The sequence below is a fragment of the Leptosomus discolor genome, chromosome 7 (genome assembly GCF_034619465.1).
Source record: "Leptosomus discolor isolate bLepDis1 chromosome 7, bLepDis1.hap2, whole genome shotgun sequence".
In the NCBI taxonomy this organism is placed as follows: domain Eukaryota; kingdom Metazoa; phylum Chordata; class Aves; order Leptosomiformes; family Leptosomidae; genus Leptosomus; species Leptosomus discolor.
This window is the reverse complement of record NC_141397.1, coordinates 28,181,145-28,197,091: the sequence shown is the minus strand read 5'-3', so window position 1 is coordinate 28,197,091 and position 15,947 is coordinate 28,181,145. Positions and strand designations below refer to the sequence as shown.

The 15,947-nt window shown below is 39.4% G+C and overlaps 1 protein-coding gene across 2 annotated transcripts in view; it reads right to left on the bottom strand.

Moving 5' to 3' along the window:
• PDE1C (phosphodiesterase 1C) overlaps nucleotides 1-15,947 on the bottom strand; it is a 308,568-nt gene that overhangs the window by 75,587 nt on the left and 217,034 nt on the right. For both annotated transcript variants that reach the window (XM_086467641.1, XM_086467642.1), the window contains one exon: nucleotides 121-234. In XM_086467641.1, coding sequence (XP_086323767.1) covers nucleotides 121-234 — 114 coding nt within the window. The remainder of the gene's footprint in view (nucleotides 1-120; nucleotides 235-15,947) is intronic.

The following is a 15,947-nucleotide window of genomic DNA, read 5'->3' as shown; positions in this document are numbered from 1 at the left end:
TGTATTGTCTGTGAGTAATAAATCTTGTCTAAAACAACTTTGCCAACTGATGTGTAAATTACAATTTTGTGTCATTAGCAGTAGATATAAGAAGAGTGCTGATGCCTGTAGTTAACTCACCTAGTTTCGTCAATGTATACTGACTCAAGAACAGTTGCAGCATATTCCAAATTCTTCTTTAGGTCTACAACTGAAGCTTCCCCTCTCTCTAACTGCTTTACCAAAGACCGCAATCTAGAGAAAATTAAAACAGAAATCTGATTAGTACAAAGCGAAATTGTTTTAAGAGTGAGCGTCAGTTCAAAAATGGTTCCAGCATGAGACCTAGCACACATGGTTGGCAGGTGAAAACTCTTGGAAGTGTACAAGGTTCTTTAAGCCATGTACAAGAAATCAACAAAAATCACTTTTCAAAGATCAGTCACAATGATGCCAGGCAAACATTACATTATATTTAGGCTCAAATAAGTCAGAAAGTTATGACTGTCCCCTACTCACACCGAAATAAGTTAAAATAGAAATAACTTGGAATTTAACACAGGAGCTAAGAGAGGGCAATTTCATTCCAGCCATAAGAAAGAAAATAACTTCTTGAGTAGCATCTGTCGGCAAATGTCAGACATTTATTATGATTAGTGTACACATATGCAAAATTGTATTATATTTAGAAATACTATTGCAGAAATACTATACAAGGTTAGGAAATGCTATGATCTTCATTACATCAATAAACAGAGGTCAGCCTATATCCCATCTATATTAAACAGAACTCATGCAAGTTTTTTTGTCGGGTTATTGTTATTATTGTGGGAATAAACTTTCTGAAAACAAAAATTTGTGCAGAAAATGTCTCCTGTGTCAAAGACAATTAATATATTTATGCAATTTTTGGTCTTTTCCTCTCCTTCAATCTACGTTCTGTGGCAAATCAGAAAAACAAAAAAAGCACAGAAAGAGGAGAAAAAAAATGTAAAAGTAAAAAGTAAAACCTAAATGTTTTTAACAATCCAAGAATATACATGCTTTCACAATGCCCCTGGGGCATCAGTGCTTTCAGCAGAAATCGAGTCTCCAGGGGGCGGTATTTCATGGCAGAGCTGAGGAGCTGCACCAACAGCTCTTTCCAGCTGGGTTTCCTCCCTTCTCCCTTTTCTCACATAAACAGTGAGGCTGTAGAGAACAAAAATCATGGAAAAATATTGGCTAGGTCACATAAATGCCACTCCTACTGACAGTGGTACTGCTGACACACAGCTACATATTTAGCTTTACAAAGAATCCTGAGTAAGAAGTGGACCCTCCACTACCGGGAGGATTAACTCATCGGTTTGTTGGCAGTCGAAAAACAAAAATATCATTCATGCTTCATTCCTGATGTGAGAATGGAGATTGGAAGGTCAGTGATGTACAAATACACTGAACACTACTCTTCTCATCTCTGTAAGCCAAATGGAGAGCATTCAGCTATGCCACACATTTCCCTCCAATCCTGGAATGCAGCTTGGGGAACCAATGGAGCAACCTCAGCCCAATGGAAGAAGCAGGACTGTGCAGTGCTTCTATAACCCTCTTCTGTGTAACTGCACCACCAGGTGTGAGCAGCAACACATGTTTGATGAGCAGAGCTAGGAAAGGTGCTCCCCCACCTTTCAGGTTGATTCCAGACTCAGGCAGCACACCTGGAAGATGAATTCACCTCCTCCCTAGAGCTAAACCATCGATCCCTCCTACCCATTCCCAGTTTTTCTTGCCAATGCAGGAGGGGAGGAAGAGAAAAAAACAAAACAACTTTCATGTTCAAACAGTAAGCATTGGTTCATATGCCTCCTCCTTCCCTTATCCCGTGCATGGTGAGTCCAGAGACGTGACCCCTTAACTAGTTACCAGAAACACTGTTTGTACACAAGTCACAGGAGTCAATATTGCAGGAGCAACATTATCTTTGGCTCTTCCTGACTTTCATATAATTGATTTAAGTACTCGGCAGCTCTATGCCACAAGTCATTCAAAATTCATGTTCAATAATAGCACAGTGAGTAACGGTTGCTTCATGGCAACATTCATCATCAAAGAAGATTATGCAGAGTACTGCGTGCATCAATCATTTGGAAAAACAGAAGTACAGTTGTTATAATAAAACCTTGTCACACTATCAACCACTCTTCTGTGAAAAAAATTATGTTGTCTTTGTCTTACCATTCATTATCTGTAACTATTTCGGATTCATTAAGTCACAGCAGCTGCTGCCAGTTACCTTTACTAAACAAGAGCCCAGTGACAGTTTGTCTCTAATGCATTCCATGTATCTCCATTTTTTGAAATACTCCTAAATGCAATCATAAAGTTAAGGCCAGGTTGTCCCACTGAAGGCCATCCACGCAAATTTATTAGCTGAAAAATTCCATTTCAGGGTGGCTGAAGTAATTCTGGAATTCAATCAAATTCACCAAGCCGTTTTGACTGAAATAAAAACATTACCACAAACTTTTAACGTGTTTTCTTTTTAGGAGCTTGTCTTAAAGCAATGGAAGCAGAAGGCAAGATGCTGACTTCCTGTCTTTGCCCCATAGACAAGTCAATGCAGCAAGTGAGTAGGGTTCAGTCACATGTACCATTTCACAGGAAAATGCTGAGTCTGTCAGGCTACTGACTAAAAGAAATGTACTGATCTAATTATCATAATTAATTTAAGGAACCCAGTTCATCATCTACTTTGCCTTTATTGTAACTGTCTGTTTTGTACAAACAAAACTCAGCCAAAGCATGTTTTGTTCTGTTCTGGTTTAAAAAGTTCATTATAGACTGATCAAAATCTAATTTTTCATTGTTTCTTTTTTTCTGTCCTTTTCCTTTCAAGTTCAGAACTAAAAATTTGCACAGATCAATCAGACCTATTTCCACTGAAGCCCACAGACGTAGTTGTACAAGAAGCAGCCAATTCCTGTGCATAAGGAGATCCCAGGCTAGAAGGGAGGTTTTAAGCATTTCTAATATTAAGCTGTCTTAAGACTGTGGCACATGCCACAAGCGAGCCAGGCTGTAGGTCAGCCAAGTTTCTCAGATTATGGTCATCAGCACAGCAGTTACAAAGAACTAGTTAGTCACACTATATTAGCTCAAAATCGAGTTGTTTAATTATATTAAGATACAGCTAATGCCTTTCTTAATGAGATTTCCAATGGAAGCTATTCCTCCAATTTGCAAATTCTCTGTGAACATGTGCCAAATATTATGGAAAAACTCTAAGAGCCTTTGTTCTACTCATAGTTATTTCACATTTTAGTCCTTGGAATAATCCCTTAACTGCCCAAAGAAAAAGCCTATTCGTGAGCAATTCTACGCATTTTAAGTTCCTCTGACCCCACAGGGAGCTCAAGTAGGTGTAAAATCTTGGAAAAGGGCCAATTCCAGAATACAGCCTCCCACACTGCCCTTCCAAGGAAAACATCTGTATGCACCCACCGAAAAAAAACCCTGAGAGTATCTACAAATAATCCTGCTGAATTCAGCAGAGCAATACATTTGTGTGAAGCGGGCAGGTTGGGTCCTCAGTGAAGATGAGAGTTTATCCAAAGTGTACGCTGTTCCACAGCTCCGCTCCTGCTCTTTTTAATGGTGCCCTAAAGTACTAGCTACCATAGGATTCAGGGAGATCAAAAGCAAATGACTAGAAACCAGTCAACTGAACTCAGTTCATTAAAGTCACACAGCTCAAAGACCCAAAGCCCCTCTAGATCCAACCTGAATATCAGGAAAAAATGAAGCTGTTTTCAGCATGTTCTTGAAATGTAAAATTTCTGAGTAACCGCTCCAAGCATTCTCCTCTCTGTTATAAATAAAACAGTATCTGTGTACAAATATTTATCTCCTTAGCTAGAGGGCTTGCTTTTATGCTGTTGATTTTTTTTTTTTAAATAGCATTACATATCACTGCAGAGAAGATTAACACCACCGCAGTCTGGATACCAGTCAGCTTCAATTAACATGCAAAGCACACGTATTGTCTGAATACTTGGGGCAAGTTCCTTCAACTGGTGTAAAGTCTGCAAAGCTGCATGGCTAGTCTCTGCATTTATTTTTAAAGATTTATGACTGTGATTCATCACACGTTTTCAACAATACAACTCAATCTTTTCCTCCAAGAGTCATTCTCATACCATTGGGCCCACTGAGGAATAAAATACTTTGAATGCACATTAAAAATAAAAATAAAAAATACATTTCTAATATCATCACAGATTACCAAGGATGGAATATTTATACCTGTTTTACTCTTGATATTAATGGCTAAACAGTCTCATATTGACAGCTGAACCCGATTAATATGTTGTTTCAACCATGGTAGTCTACTACGTGACAGGTGATGTTTGTAGAAAGCAGAGAGACTTTTTATTATACCTGGGAAGAGGGCAAGCTATTGAACACATCACTGCTAGAGCTGGTTAAGTACTCTCTTGAGCCAACATTCTTTCATCAATTGTCACTAATTCTTTGAGATCAGAAGCTATTCGCAAGTCTCCGCTAAGTCTGATGCGAGTTTCATTAAGAAAGCCTGCAGGGGATTTTCTTATTAAAACTGAGCCCTGACCATGCATCGAAGGCCCTCGCCAGAGAGGGGAACCCTGGGCTGAAGTGACTGCTGCTTGGTCCCTTTTAACACATACTGAAACTGGAGATCCCAGAGCTGAGGGAATCATCTTTGATAGGTCAGTCCTAAAGAACAGCTTGGTGGGATAAAGGACTTGTGCCCTACACCAGAAAATCCTCACGAAAAGATTATTTGTCTGGGTTGTGAGTTCTGAAGTTTGCTACAGATACGGGTTGGAAGAAATTACTCAAATTTTCCTGTCGCCCACCTGAGGAGGAGGAGCAGAAGGTAGATGTGGTCCACACCATGCCAAAAAAGGGTTTTGATTTATCTTTCTGCAAAATATGAAAATGTTCTGAAAAACTTTAAGAGATTTGAGCAACATTAGAACTTCCCACGCTCGCTAATAGTGACACAGCTAGCTAAAACGGGTTACTGGCTTCCTGCTGCAATAACCCCAGGAAAGATGTGTCATTCTTACTTCCTTTCAAAGATATATGTAGTTCACATACACAAATAGAGAAAACCTTTTCATAACACTAAATCATTCCACAGCTACAGCTATACATGAGAATGTCCCTTCTCAACTCTTTTGTGAGAGTTTTACTGATGCCCCAGGTTTTACTTAGGCACCACGAACATATGGCACAAGAAAGTTTTGTACAGAGAACTGAATTTTATGGATGCCTGACAAAAGCAGTTGTATGTAGCAACAAACCACCAGGTTTCATATCCTGAATGCAAGAGAGAATCTGTTCTTGCTATTCCTCAAGTTTCCAAAGCTTTGGAATCAACTTTTAAAATTTAAGTCCAAGTTTCCTTAAGCACGCATTGCATTCAGTGTCATTTTGACACTGCCCTCCATGAGCAAAAAGTTTGGGGCTTCCCTGTAAACATAAAGGATCCTGTAACACATTTTGTAAGAAATCAGGTTTGCTCTCACAGCCTCTCCCTATTCTTGTGAAGTAACTTTGTGCTGTTCAGTCATTTCCTTCAGTCTCAAATGTCACCAACTTCCAATGGAAGTAGGGATAATTGTGAAAGGTGTTGCAATGTTGCAATTGCAATTGGATCAGAATACAAGCTGTTGCATCCATGAAAGAAACCATTTCTAACAATCTTGCCATGATTAATGCTTGGACAGAGAGCATTAACTTCAGTATGGGAAATGGTCCTGTTCATCACAGAGGTTCACCCACACAAACTGGTACACAGTGGCATTGATCTCAGTTACAGTAAGGTTCTTCATGAGTTTTCTGCAGACAAAAGGAATGTCATTACAGTTAGACACTAGTGCGGAACACTTTCTGCTTCGGCAAGTCCTTGTCACTCAGACTCTGGAGGCATGAATAAGAGGCACTTTCTGCTATCAGCCTGTGTTTATTGGGCTTTTGTTAGTCAAATTACCCTTACCTAATGAAAACACAAGAGAACGATTTCAAAGACAACTCATTTGTGATAACATTCATTTGATAGCCAGCTCACATTACTTTTTTTTTTTTTTAAAAAAAACAACAACAAAATAAATAAAGCAACCACTAGCTTTCAAAATTAACAAAATAATAATCAGAAGTAGACCTGATTGCATAAATGCCAGCTTCAGTTTACACACAGAAAAAGACCAAGGGTCACTCCTACAGGCTGGAAAGACAAACATCTGCTGAACTGAAAGACAAAACCCTGCCTTCTGGTCTACAGTACATTCTGCACCCTTCTCTGGAAAACCACCATAATTACTGGTAGGAAATTAATTAATAAGTTTGAGAAACAGATGTTCACTGCACAGTGAACTGTATTTCTGTTCAAGAATTGCTACACGGAAATAGGTGTGCATCTGCTATCTCACTATAATGTACAAACTCAATAAATCTGGTATTCTGGGGACATACCAGAATTAGAGAGCATGTGCAGACCAGCTAAGCAGTGAGCACACACAAGGTCTGTCAGATGCCCCATGACAGTATCTGTCTGCCTGCTGGGGTGTAAAAATCTGCAAAGCAAATGCACAGGATACTTAACACTGCCCAAAAGCATCCGGAGTGGACTGCATGTGGTTATGCGGTATAACTCACGTGTGCAGTAATTTCAGTCAGCTGGGTGGACAGATGTCTCCACAGTTTGCATAGCAAACCCTTTGATGCTCCACTCAAATAGTGGGTTGGTGGGGGAGGTACAGAACACACAGAAGGTAATCCAGGAGCTCACCATGTTTTTTCAAAACAGTCAGCAGGTATGGCTCGTTCCAGTCTGCCACATCTTAGTGTAAGGTTTTGCATATATAGCATGTGTGAACCACTGAGGAAAAGACACAACCTAGAAAGCCAGCTCCATCAGTAATCCTCAAAGCACAACTGAGAATAGAGTAACTTGTAGCCTGTGACCCAATGGATTTGTACTAGGATGGATAGTTATTTTCTGTCACCACTTTTGTATAAAAAAAATGCAAGTGACAACATCCAGAGAAGAAAAACCCCATGTGTTTGCAAGAAGCAACCACTGAACCGCAGAGCACTGCTACACTGGCATTTTTCATCAGAAGAAATTACAAGCAATTTCTCAAGTAATTGTTTTGCCTTCCTTATGTTTCCTAAAATATCCTTCTTCCTTTGAATAAAAAAAAAAAATAAAAAATGAAGTAATAAATTAACTTTGTATTATTTAGAAGCATGAAAATTCAACAATGATCATTTCAGTGGCCTTGGCAGGATGGTGAATGGCTTGTTTCAACTCATCTTAAGTCAAATAAGCTTCTGACCACATTAGTCAACTATAAGTGAAATCACATCTAGTTTATATTTTCACTTAACAGCCATAAATTCCTTCACGCCTATTACTGGAAGGGAAGTCTTGTGCCCAAAATATTAGTAAACTTTGGCTTACTGGAGGATTTTCAATAAAACAGTAGCCTAATCAATTCCTCAGCACCAAGTCCTTTGAATTACCTGTCTCCATCACCTGCTACTGAAAACTTCTAAAGGGTGTGCTCTCCTCTCATAAACACCTTTCCCCATGCTTGGGTTCTGAATTCGAGGAACTGAATCAGAAAATATAATCAGTAAAAAGCCTTAATGTGGGTAAAATTTTGATGTCAGAGTCTTTGGTGACGAGGTCATTAGATGTCCTGGTCACAGGTATTTTTTCATTCAAGTCAGCCACCTCACCTAGCACTAACCTTTTGTAGAAATCAGGCACACAGATGCTCATGGAAGTCACTGGGGATGGATAGCCAGGATGCACCACCTTCAAAAGCTGCCTCAGGAAATGGTGCATTGCCTTTTTGGTGTGCCTTCCTTCCCCCACTAATGACAGAAATGAGACAAAAGATAGGCTTAGGCAGTCATTGTGGTTTCAGACAGCTGAGATAAGGTGAATTTCCACTGAATAATTGAGAACTGATCGAGGGTAAATTTCCGATGTGGGAGAGAAAGAAAGGCTGCTATATCCTGTTTTCACAACTAGCCATCTTCTAACTGGTGTTTCCCAAAGTAAGCTTTCCTTTTGGCAGACTACTTATTTTTGGGATGCTAGTGTGAATTACGTTTTTGGGGAAAACGTAGGATCACTGAATTTTTTGAAAATGAGATCCAAAGACAGCAAATTAAGTCATCCAGAATTAAGCCTTTCCAAATCACTGCTGCCTTTTATAAAAAACTACCTCCGCTATAACATGTCAGCCACAAATCTAACAATTTTTAATTTGCATCTTTAAAAACAGGTATCTGAAACAAACCATCTACATTTGCATTTGAGGCACACACAGTATCAGTTTAGTGTTGATGCATTCAATGACGCATTCCCCTTTGTTTTATACAGATGGAATCTTTTTCTTTGAAACCACAATTATCACATTTCTGGGTCCTTGAACAAGGTCATTCTTCCAAATGATGCTGGCAGATTGCTTTGTGCAGATCTGAATGTCAGAGCTCCACGCTTACTCTTTACTTAATGCTCACTGCAGAGATCAGGGAGAAGTTCAACAGATAATTTCAAAATATTTCATTGTAACCTTAGTTCTCCCCCATCTGTTACCATTAAAATATCCACAGGCAGAAAGTCTGCAATTATCTCATTCTTTCCAGTTCCTAAAATCAGTTACGTTCCAGAGCAGCTTTTAGGAACCTACAGGGCAGTTAGGCAAGTGCAGATCAGAGTCCACATGCAGTGCGAAGTTAAGGCAGGAACATGTCCCTGCCTGGTCTTCAGAAATGCCCAGTAAGCAAAGACCGGAGAAGTGGTTCCCAGGCTGCTTCCTTTCAGACCACCTTCAGCCATCAGCACTTCTCAAGACTCAGGCGAAGACTACATCTCACTTATATCCCATCAGCCACGGCAAGAGACAGGCAGGCACAGAGCAACGGCAAATTCCCATATGACCTCAGCTTGGCAAACTTCCTGATTACTCTAACAGACCCCTAAGGTTCTTTAGATCCCTAAGGCAGCTGCACGCTCTTGAAGCTATCATCACTGACCCCACTAGAGACAGGCCAGCTGATATTAGCCAAAGATATTGTGTTACATATAAATCTGGATTTATAAAGCATTTTCTCATGAATGATACGTTTTACAACTCTAATTTTTGCTATGATCAGAGGTAACTCATTCATAAAACATTTTAGATTTTTATTCTAAATTGGCATAAATGGCAAATACTCAGATTTCTATTTAAAAAATCCAACCATTTCCTTTATATTTAAAGGCTATTACCCTTCCTTGGTAGATTTTGGATACCCAGGCACTGAGGCTTTTAGACATGTTTAAGATGTGGATCCTCACTTTTCTACCTCTGATTTCCATTCAGGACAATATACTTACCAGGAATATTACAGAGGTAATTGATTTACATTATTTACACAGCATTAGCTCAGATACTTAATATGCCTTTTCTCAACATACAATTTACCCTTTCAACAAATATTGTCAAAAACAAGCTGTTGTTCTCCTAAAGGCCACAAAGTTTGCATTAAACCGCAAAATCATTTCTCTCTTGGCGGCTGCAAGTTGGCCAGTCTATGCTGCTACAAAACAAGCCCATTCTTGCTACGCTTAATTATCTTTATTTTGAGGGAAGCATTCCCAAAGTCAGTAGTAAACATTCCCTTGTCATTTGCTAAAGGCTGGAAAACCAAGGCTGTTGCCAACTTTTAGCTGCATATGATGAAGGTGTTGAGCTAGATATTTGCCATGCCAGGAATTTTTAACAACCTGGGCACTATCAGGAGAACCATAGTCTTTGCAAAGAAATGGCAAGAAGAGGCAATTACAAAATGAAAGCTGGAGGTTGCCAAGCCACAAATCATAACAAAAAATAGTTCGGATAGGATCCCAGCCATGTTTTTTTGGAATGCAAACAATTTGGAATAGTTCTCCACACAGTGCTCTTTATTGACACCCTGGTAGTTTGGACTTCACATTGCAGACTGCTTCCTTGTCTACTTTAATTGCCAGCCTGGCTAATAGTCAAGGTGTACTGCAGCTAACCATTAATAGCTTTTCAAACCTGCATGTTTGCTAATATGCACAGGAATGGGGCTTACCCCAATACCACAACTTGGCCACTGTAACACTGATAGTTAAAGTATGTTCAGGTGAAAGCAAATTCCTAAGCCATGCTCATTTCTCCAAGACTACATGTCCTACTTGGAGATTAACTCAAAAAGGCTATGCAAGCATCCCAAGAAGTCCATCCTAAGAATATATCATGCACTTTTGCTTGGTGGAATCTTCCCTCCTTGTTTTAATTGCAGGAACTCACCTCTCCTTTACTAAGCCACAAAAAAGGAGTGAGAATGGCTGCTCCAGCTGGTACAAATTACTAGTTGCAAATGTTATGGAAAAAACTCAAGATTGCATGACCTGATGGATCAAAAATGCAAATAGCTAAATTTGGAGAGCATGATTGGGAAATGACCTCTTGGGGAAAAAGAAACTTTTAAAATTGATGGCTTGTTCATTGTGCTACAAAATAGATTAGCAGTTACAAATGAAGCAATGCAATGTTTGCACTAAAAATTGTAAAAATAAAGTTGTGCAGCTGACAATTAAATGACAAGTAAATTGTAGGAAACACTTTTCATTCATGGCTGTTCACATAAGAAGAAGGAAAAAAAAAATCACCTGAGATGTCCTTCACAAACAAAGCCCTTCAAAAACATCTGTCCGAAATAACCCAAGGTTAGAAAGAGGAGCAGCACTAAGATGTCTTTGAAGAGAGATAATGAGAAAAAGATGCAACAAAGAACAACAGGAAATTTGTACAGATAGTTTATTAAAATAAACTTCTTACACATATCATGATCATGTTTACAAAGGCATATGTGTCCCATCTCCCTTCCCTGCATGCACTGTTGGATTCCGCATGCCATGCAGGAGTGTCATTGGGTTGCAGACATCTGCAGACCAATTAGCTTTGCTTTCCTGCTGCAGAGGCACTGAACACTTCAGCTGTACTCGCCACTGCAGTACCCAAATACCCTCCTCCCTTAGGCTCTCACTGAAGGAAGTATTAGCTCCCAAATGACCCTTTTGCAGATAAATGTATTCATATTTTTCTTGTAAATTGTCATGCCTCAAATATTGCTAAACAGGCACAATAAACATGGATTAGCTTGAAGTCTTGGCACCAATACTATGTTCTTTCTGCCTATCCTCCCCTTTCCTTCCTGTTTTCCTCCCTCACCCTCAGTCTCAGCTCCACCATGACTAGTTGAAATTCCACTAGCAGCATCTCAGTGATTTGCTTTGCTTGACCTTCCTGAGGCCTACTTCTGCATTATGTCAGTAAGATTGCACAACATCAATAATGCAAAATGTGACAGACAGATACTGAAGCTGTCCAAAGCTATTTTACTTTGCCATCCACTTCCTTAGATGATATAGCACTTAGACGGCCACACCACAGGTGCTGAGAGGTGCACTCTAGCTAAAAAACTTCTGAGGACCTTCTGTCCAGTAATGAAGAGGGAAAGCTTCACAAAGACTGTGTCAAACGGCAACAGCATAGGAGCATCAGAGGGAAGGAAAGGGAAGGGAAGCGATATGTATCGGGACAGCCAGTTATTTCAAAACAATCATGCTGAGCATTACAGTGATTAAGAAATTTGTGCAAGTTACTGCTTTATCAAAGATCATTTTGATCTTCATCTAATAGAGCAAAACTTTTGAAGGCATATCCAGCCTGCCTTTTCCCAGTTTTGTCCAATTTATGCTATCAGTGGTCATCATTTCAGCCTCCCCTGCCACACCACATGCTAAGCACACCAACTCATAAACACCTCCAGTCAGAGGCTGCAACGGCTGATCTGAACAGGATCCATGCTTTTACGGTTTTTCAGTAAGGTTTGGATGAAGCATCTGGAATGACGTTTACAAATTCTGTCCCAGGGTAAAACACAGAAACAAAGCTAGGGCTCAAGCCACTCAGAGTTTATCTGTATTTTTTTTACACAATAAACTCCTCCAACTTAATGTGAACACTGAAAATAGCACATTTGTGGCAACTGAGAATGCAAGACACCATAATTAAGCCACCACTTACCTCAGTGAGGATAAAATAGTTTAGTCAAGCACTGGTTAAATCCAGCAATACTGATATGAATCACTGCAAGTGAAAAATAATTCTAAGATGCCAAGAAAAAATCTTAAAAAGACAAAATTAAGTTTTAAAAACTTAAAAATGCATTTTGAACCTGGAATGGCAAGTGGGGTAAACTCACATCACTATCACAAGGCTTTCAGCCTACAAAGGCATTTTGTAAACATGAGTTAACATGAGCTGAGTTCTAGGCTGTAGTTGTACTGTCAGTAGAAGATGCTGGTTTCTGACCAGAACAGGAAGACTGTGTAGGTTTGGGGTATGAAAACCCTGACGTTTCTCAGCAGACTTCATTCATCCCTCAAAAATCCTTAACCTTAACAGTAGAGTAATATTGTTGTATGGAATTAACTGGATCTAAAAGGATCCAAAATAAACATTCTTGTTTTATTTCCCCTTGAGACAGCAATTCTAACTAACTAGTGAATTCACAGAATAATCAAAAGCCTTTCAAGGGAAGGATAGCAATAAAGCAAAAAACATGATTAGTTTTAGCCTAAATGGTATCTTCTAAACACGGTTGCTCAGGAAAACAAGGTTGATTCAAAATGTCTGTCCATCTCTAGAGACCAATGTAACTATCAGCCAATTTCAAATGATGTCAAGGAGTTTTCTAAAACATTAAGTGTGTATGCATTGCATGACAATAAATGGCCAACGTACATGATTGAACCTCCACTGAGGAAATCATAGCAGTGTAACCTCTCCACTATTATTAGACAACAAAGAATCTAAAGAGAGCCTCAGCTCCGGCACAGAAAAAATCAGGCTTCACGAGCACCAGACTTGCAACATTAAAAGGCTCAGTGAGAGTATAATATAGTCAGCCCCTCCATCTTTCTCTGCAGCTGAGTAAAACCTGACTACCCAGCTGAACATATATATGCCAGATTCAACCATTTGAAAAAAGAAAAAGAAGGGACAGTAGATAATTTTCCCCCATATTTGGAAATTTGCTTTGAAAAGCTGCCTCTAAAATTGCCATTGACAAGTAGAAAGGCTGCAGAAATTCATAAAATGCCAACAAAAGTTCTGCTGTCTGAAAAATTGCCTACAAAATTCACGTTCATGGATTAAAAGTGAAGTGGGGGAAAAAAATCTGACTTTGATCACTGTGTTGTTTCGACTTAGGAGTTACACAGGTCTAGTCATAATTGATGCTCTGAAAGTACACCAAAAAATATTCAATTTCATATAGTATTCCACAACTTCAACCAACACTAAATGAACAATATGAGCTCCTATGGTTTCTTTCCTATGTAAACATTGTTCATTTTTCAAATCATAAAAGTATGAATTTACATTTGCAATGTTTTCCTGTCTTTGACACTTTCTAAAAATGCAGAAGAAGAGATGAACAGGAATTCAAATAGTGAATTAGAGAGCTATCACCATAATCATTTACCTTAAATAACTGTTGAGGAGAAAAAAAGGAAAAGAGTGAATAAAAACAAAGCAACAAACATTGGGAAATTTTTAAACAAACTTGTAATACTTCTCTACCCTTTGCAGTGTAAAAAAACTGTTAAAGTTTTAGAAGGTAACCAGCCAAGAAAAAACTCTTCTTTGTAAATGCTTCGCCTTACACTGTTGTCAGCATCAGGAGTGCGTGAAAAGTGAGAACCTGGGAAAACTTTACATTAGATCCAAAGGGAGGGGGCGAAAGAGGCCTTTCTCAAGTGCTGCCAGGAAGGAAGATGCTAAAACCATACTTGTGCTCTTCCCAGAACTATTTGAAAAGGGGCAGCAAAACGACGTGTGGAAGCCCAGAATTAATCTATGACATCACAAGCTAGACACAAATCCCAATTTCTTTACAAAAGCACCCTGAAAAGTTTTCTCCCCTACCTCTAGCATCCCTTCAGATGAGCTCTTTCATAACTGGTTCTTACATGCAGAAAAGTCCAGCTACAACATTTTACTTCAATTTACCAAAGGCCCTTGTGGGGCTGCTGAATTTGTGTAGTGCATATGATGACATTGGTATGTAAGCACTGGTAATGCTTGCAACACAGCTTGCTTGGGATTCAGGCTCACTGTCAGTGTCATCCCATTCAGTTATGGATTACAGTCAGGGTGAGTTTTTCCCTGAACACAAACCAAAAATTTTCAAGGGAGAAAGTGTTGGGTTCTGCTCAGCAAAACTAGGACTTTCTCTTCCAAAAACCACAGGGGTGCAACTCTTGTCTTTATTTCACTGTGTTTAGTGTAATCTGATCATCTTTAGTGAAAAACTCCCTTTTTTGATGCCAGGAGTGCAATGGTACTGAAAAACACAAAATAGAGGCTGCTGTGTAGGTACTAGCACAGGCAGATTACATACCTCATCTCAGCCTAGTGGCTACAGGCTAAGAGAATCACCAGCTGCTAATAAATACTTAAGTTAATAATTTGCAGTCCAGTAGGGAGCAGCATGAAGCATGCTAAGGTAGTGTTTCAAACTCTGATTTCTGAACAAAACCTTTGTGAAATTACATTCTAGGATGCTTTCTTTTGTGTTTTGGTGCCGCTGTAGGCCCTACTGCAATACTCAGTTTTTCGTCAGGGCATGCTTCCTTTCTATGCATCTCTGGGCAGGGAATTTGTTTTGAACATCATTTACATCTTGCTGCACTGATTGTATAGAGTTTGAATCCATTGGTAACATAAAGAAAATTAAGAAAGAGGGGAAACATTTGATCGTGATACCCCCAGAAAGTCTGCTTGCTAACTGCCCTGAGTAAACAATGCAGGACAGCATTCTCCAGTGCCAGATGGGTTCAGCAGTACACGGACTCGGCTGAGCCCTCAGAGTGCACCATCCGCTTCCTCAAAGGTGAATTGGTAAAAGCAATGTTAGAGGTAATTTTTGAAATGCACAAATTCTGTGAAGAAGCACAGGTTTTAAAACAGAAGTCAGAGGTACTTATTCAAGGAATGCCAGAGACAAAACAGGCAGAGATGGAAGCTGCAGGGTAGCTGCCTCTTCTGGGAGCTGAGACAACATAAAATCACTTCAGATATGAGGTTCAATGTACCTGAAGGGACACTGCAGAAGAGAAAGAACCATGAAGATACTCATTCTGTATGGTAAACCTAGGTAGCGATAGGCAGCAATCTAGCAAAGCTTTAAGCGTAAAGCTTTACATCTTGATGTAAAGATGAAGTTTTAAAACACTGTACTGCCTAAAGAAGCACAAACAACACAACTCTACAAGCCAAAGAAGTCCTGACACTAGTCTACAAGTTTTTTGTCTACAAGGAGAGAACAAAGGCAAAGGTGGGTATAAGCAGTAACATGGACTCAATTTTTCACCATTGCCAATGCCAACCATCTGAATCTGTGTCCCATGGCCATGAAATATTTTTGCTGGTTCGGTATTTTGAGTCATTGTCTTCCATCTTTGGCACTTGGCAAGGTGGAAGTTTCACTCCTCCCAATTCTGCATCCGAACATATGTACAGCAGACAGTAACAGGACAGAGCAAAACAGAACTGAGAAAATACCAGGTTGGAAAGGAAAGAGAAAGATACCACTGAAAGACTGGCCATGAGGAGGAGAAAAAAGGGGCATTAAGACAAGAAGCTTCTGATACAGCTGTGGAACTTGTGGGTGATCTTTTCTCCAGCTTACTAAGGCTTTGGGGTTGTTTGTTTTCCCCTTCTCATTTCCAGGAAATAAACTGTCATGAGAATGAAAGTTTGCATTGATGAATATTTGCTGTATTAACTTTGTAGTGTTGCTCTGTCTTACAAATATAAAAGCTGAAGAGACAACAATAATACGTA